General features: G+C 33.6%; 1 protein-coding gene across 1 annotated transcript; it reads right to left on the bottom strand.

The window, feature by feature from the left end:
- Nucleotides 1-3,616: 3,616 nt before the first annotated feature.
- Nucleotides 3,617-5,275, bottom strand: LOC133191333 (tripartite motif-containing protein 3-like). The gene has a single exon (XM_061327076.1). The coding sequence runs from the start codon at nt 5,273-5,275 to the stop codon at nt 3,617-3,619; it is 1,659 nt and encodes a 552-aa protein (XP_061183060.1).
- Nucleotides 5,276-5,498: the final 223 nt, after the last annotated feature.

The following is a 5,498-nucleotide window of genomic DNA, read 5'->3' as shown; positions in this document are numbered from 1 at the left end:
AGGTGCTTGGGCACAGATGTGAAGTTGATATTTTCTCAAGTTTTCGGTATAATATCATGACTTTTATGTTGCTCTAGTATTTCAAACGGAAATAAAATTAAAAAAAACTTATTTTATCTGGAAATTATTAAAACTACAAATTTCGGGACGCGTTTGATTGATACATCCTAGCACTTTCATAAAGCAAACCTTTTAATACTTAAGAAAAGTAAAAAAAATTTTGTGTATTAATGAAATATATTCAAACTATAATCCAGAAAATTCAGATTAGAAATGTAAGAAAGCAAAACCAACTCACCAGTATTGTCAGTCCGTGCTCAGTGATGTGTGCAGAGTTTAACAAATTGAACACACCCGGTGAGACGTAAACAATAACAGAGCTCGTGCCCTGTTTACAAAAACAGTTTACGTTTCACGGGTGTGTTCAATTTGTTAAACTCTGCACACATCACTGAGCACGGACTGACAATACTGGGGACTTGGTTTTGCTTTCTCACATTCCACTCTTTATTTTCTGGATTATAGTTTAATATTTTTCATTAATGCCCAACAAAATTTCCACTTTTCTTAAGTATTAAGGATAAAGTTTACTTTGTGAAAGTGCATAGATGTGTCAATCAAACGCGTCCCGAAATTTGTAGTTTCAAGAATTTCCAGATACAGTAAGTTTTTTTTTAATTTTATTTCCATGTGAAATGCAATAAAAACATATGTCATAAAATTATACCGAAAATTTGAGAAAATAATAACTTCAATTCTGTGTCCAAGCAACTTTAAATGTTTTTGAATGATAGATGAACTTTTAACAGATAAAAACTTGGAATGGCCTATCCATATACTTATAAGTACTTTTTTAATTTTTTTTTTTTTTGATTGGCAAAAAAATACAGCTCATACTGCTAAAAAAAGGGGAAAAACACTTCTGATAGACACTTTTTCAAAATTAGAATACACACATTCATGTGCATGTATAATTATTTGGCAATGATTAATTATTCACTTTATACCTCTTCTGTTTGATAATCAACAAATCATCTTTTCTTACAGTATCCGTCACATTGGATTAACAGAAATAAACTAATGACATGGTCAATATCATAGAGAAAGAAAGAAAATAAACGTTCTCAGCAAAACAGGAGGTCGGGCACGTGATTTGTTGTGTTTTTAAAAATCTTTTCTCCTCAAAATATATAATGTACTGCATTAATTTATCAGACTCTAAGTTTAATTATTTGCAAGAGGTAAAGGAAAACGGTTTGGAGGCTCCATTGTTTGAAGACTTAAGGAATGAGTAAGCATTAATTAGACTGCATTAATCATATTTAGTAGGATTTTGTGATTTGTCCTATTTAAAAAAAAATTGCATAATGAAAAAGCAAACAAAAATGCCTCCCCAAACAGTTCTGTTTTGAATATATTTTATTGAGATAATCAATATATTAGATCACGTAAACAATTCTGACAACTTGTTATATACATCCCATATATATCCTGTTATATTATATACTGAACATTGTATGATTTTTCAGCTCAAAGCATTGAATAAAAATTTGTCCATATATAAAATTCGTGACCAGGAAAAAACAATTTCGTGGGACGAAATTAAAATTCATGGTAACAAATAAAAGTATTACTTCGTGGGAATGAAATAAAAATTTCGACCACGAAATAAATTCTCCTTGAACGAAATAAAACTCGTAGCACGAAATAAAAACCCCCTTCCCATGAAATAAAAATTCGTTCCAATCACGAATTAATTAAAAAAAATATACCATGTTCTTTACCAGCGATCGTACTTATACATATATCTCCATCTTTCCACATGATGACATAATTGTCTATCTCCTTTAAGAAGTTTTTATTCAAGGTTAAATTAACAGACCTGCCTCCCACAAAACAATTGTATAATCTATAGTTTTCTACCTGTATGTCCGGAAGATTTGACTATTATGCAGAAGAGTTTCTGTAAGTGAATAAAATAGAAAAAGTATCCATGCACGGATCCAGGAATTTTTTCCTAAAAGGGGGGGGGGGGTTCCACATCAACTCTGACAGATGTAGATGATATTCTTGCGAAGATTTCGTGTATGTATTCACCTATTGTGAATGGATTCCTACTTCGTTGTCTGAAATCACTTAGAAAACCTTCACTTTAGTTTTTTAATATTCTCATTCAATTTTCTTAAGAAGATTTTGACTCTGTACCCAGTATCCATTTCTCAATTATCTCCCCCCAAAATCTGTGTAACTCTTCATTTGAACAAATTGCACCCTCTACCTCCCTCGATGCTTTGTGGTAAGCTGGGTCAAAATTGCTCCTAAAATGTCCATTTGAGGCCATCTTTAAAAAAAAATGTTTGTTTGCCTTCTCCCGACCGACTGACTAAAAAACTTTTTTAACCTCCAGGAAACGATATTTTTCTTATTCCTGAATTTTCTCATCCCATCAATATGCATGACGAAATTTTCTAGGAAAAAAAAATTCCAATCTACCTACAGATCCAACTTTTTTTTACCCTGAGACGGGAGAGGGCAAACAAACATTACTTTAAAGATAGCCTGAGCTAAACATTTTCAGAACTACTGTAACAATAATGTTTTTTTTTCAAAAAAAAAACAAACCTTTTTTTTGAGGTTATGACTTTCAGAAGTCCTGTTAATATCATAATATTAGGGCCTATATCTTATAATGGTCACTTTTTATACAATAAATAAATACGCTAAATTTAGCCATTCTCAATAAATAAATCTCTGAGTTCAAGTATAATTTATTCACTCAAAACAAAATATTGGTACTTTAAGTTCATTATTAATAATATACATGTATATACATTACATCCAATAGACAGGTATATATATATATATTTATATTTATATATATACAATATAAGTACAATATAAATACGATTTTATTTTCTGAGCTGAAAAAAGTGCCGAGATACAAAATGTCAAATGTAAATAAAATTTATTACTACTACTAAATCATTCTCCTATGAGATGTATAAGGGCAAATGGACCCTGTTTCACCAAAAGACCATGTATGCTGACATGGAACTTTTCGAGTTTAAAACAAGCAAATTAAAAATTTTCAAACATAAACTTTAGAAGCAGAACTTTTCTTTCACATACTTTCAATTGATCTGAATAGTCTGAATCTGTTTTCAAAGAATCAAATATGACTTTTCTTAACTTGCAAATAGCACATTTATGTCCATGCTAATTATCAAACATTTTTTTTCTTCAAATTATTCCTTTTCAATCAATATATATTATATAGAAACAAACACAAGGAATGATACATGTATATCAAACTTGATATACTGTCAAAATTATTTTTCAAATAGCTATATACTTTAATTATTCAGATTTCAGATGTATTAATACATTTATAAATATTTAAATGAATTGATTCTAGTTCATTTGATGTTTAATAAAGTTTTAAGTTTACTAATATTTTCAATCCTGCAGACACGGATTACTTCTGAAGTTAAAGATCCTGTCTCCAGCAGGAGCCAGAACATGAAATAAACAACATGTGTATTGTAAATTGTAATGTTCAATACATGTTATGAACTTATGTCATATACACATTTCATGAAGAGTGAATGCTTGCTGTTTATTTCAAGTATTGTATGACTTTCACTTCCCCTGAATTATACAACCCTACCCACAGCCTCCCCTCACTGTCCACACTCAGTCCAGTAGGATACTCTAGTTCACAATTATCTACACATCTCACGAACTGTCCATTCTGATCTAGGATGTGTAGACAGTTATTGAATTCATCAACCACAATGATGTGGCCCATGGAGTCTGTCAATATTTGGTTAGGACCAAATGATTCCTTTCCTCCTGGAGGTTTGTTGTTGTATCTGAATCTGACTTTTCCTGCCCTGTCCACCACTACCACTGCTCTAGCATTGATATCAGAGACCACTATGTCTCCATTGTTGTTCTCCACCACATACACTACATATACTCCTCCTTGATAGATTGGATCACCATGTTCATCTTTATCTATTTCCTGTATCACTCTCTGTCCCTGATAACGGACTATTTTATAATGACTACCATCAGTAGTATCCATACTAACTAGGATGTCCCCTGACCTGGTACAACACAGTCCTGATGGATGCCAGCCCTTTGGTGTGGTGATCAGTGTCTCTGTCTTCCCATCTCTGACAATGTTCACCATTCTATTGTTAGCATCACTGTATATCAGCTCTCCCTGTCTTGTCACTGTAATGTCATTAGGGAATGTCTCGCATGTACTGGTGACAGTGTCTTGTACAGCTCCATGTATGTCCACACGGGTTATTATTTTGTCTTCTCCATTAATCCACGCTTTATCTGATCCTACACAGGCCACTTTACATAAGTTTTCAACATTTGTTGGAATGTTTGCAATCACTTTGGCTTCTACTAATAATTCTTTAACAGATAAAAAGGAGACATCATCTGTCAGACTGGATAGTGATGTCTGTGTCAGTGTAGCCTTGTATTCTCCTAATTCTATGCTGAGTTCTCTCCCTTGGACTGTGTTTGTTTGAAGGGAGGGCAATGGTAAATCAGGTATTTGTGGAATGTTCCTGTATTCCTTCAGTTTAGATTTGTAGTTATTGACATCAGACACTTTGTTGGACTTCAGGATTTCTTTGTTTTCTTGAACAGTTTGAATCATACTGGAATTCTGACTTCTGAGTTGGGACTGACATGATTTTAGGGTTGTAATATGATGATCTCTGAGTGACTGGATCAGTGATTCAATTTTGTTAAAGATGTTGTCCACCTCTAGGTGCCATTGATTTCTATGATCATTGGCCTGTTTCTGTAAATCTGTATAAAGAGCCATGAATTTGGAGATTTTGTTTTCAGTGCCTTTGTCCTGTGCTGTGTTCTTTGGAATATTGGCCTCAATTTCCTCAGTTTCTTTTTTGATTTTTTCTCTCTTTGTAGCTATAATGTCTGCCATGTCCACAATGTCATGACCTTTATGTAGACCAGTGATACATTTGATGCAGACCGGGACATCACACTGTTGACAGTGGACCTCACATCTCTGGTGGGAATGAGATGTACACTGAGGGAACACAAGCTGCATTGTACGCTTTGTGAAAGGAACAATGTCATGCTTCATCGACTTGAGACTCTTGACATGTTTGTTGATGCAGTTTTCACACAGACCGACTTGGCAGCTGTTACAGAATTGCTGGACAGGTTTGACACAAAGGTCGCACATTACGAGTTCCTGTGCCTGGGTGGTGGCAGTAGCCATGCTATCCTCTACAAAAGAAATTTAATGTGTTTATGACATACACAGCTAAACAGAAAAACAACAGAACTGTAGAAAACAATTTCTGAATCAGTTGGGAGGAGGGAAAACAACCAAACAGTTATTGAGAAATTCCTTGACAAGCAAAACAAGAGGCCAATGGGCCACAGTGCTGAGTAAGTATGGTTCTGCTGTTCCATAATAGCAGATTTTCCCTATCTATTCC

Source organism: Saccostrea echinata, unplaced genomic scaffold (assembly GCF_033153115.1).
Source record: "Saccostrea echinata isolate AGI-Se365-2 ecotype Australia unplaced genomic scaffold, CSIRO_AGI_Sech_v1 ptg000023l, whole genome shotgun sequence".
Lineage (NCBI taxonomy): Eukaryota > Metazoa > Mollusca > Bivalvia > Ostreida > Ostreidae > Saccostrea > Saccostrea echinata.
This window is presented reverse-complemented; position numbering and strand designations above follow the sequence as displayed.

What these genes read in the sequence shown, in the direction of transcription:
- LOC133191333 (XM_061327076.1), bottom strand. Translation starts at nt 5,275, where the DNA reads ATGGCTACTGCCACCACCCAGGCACAGGAACTCGTAATGTGCGACCTT.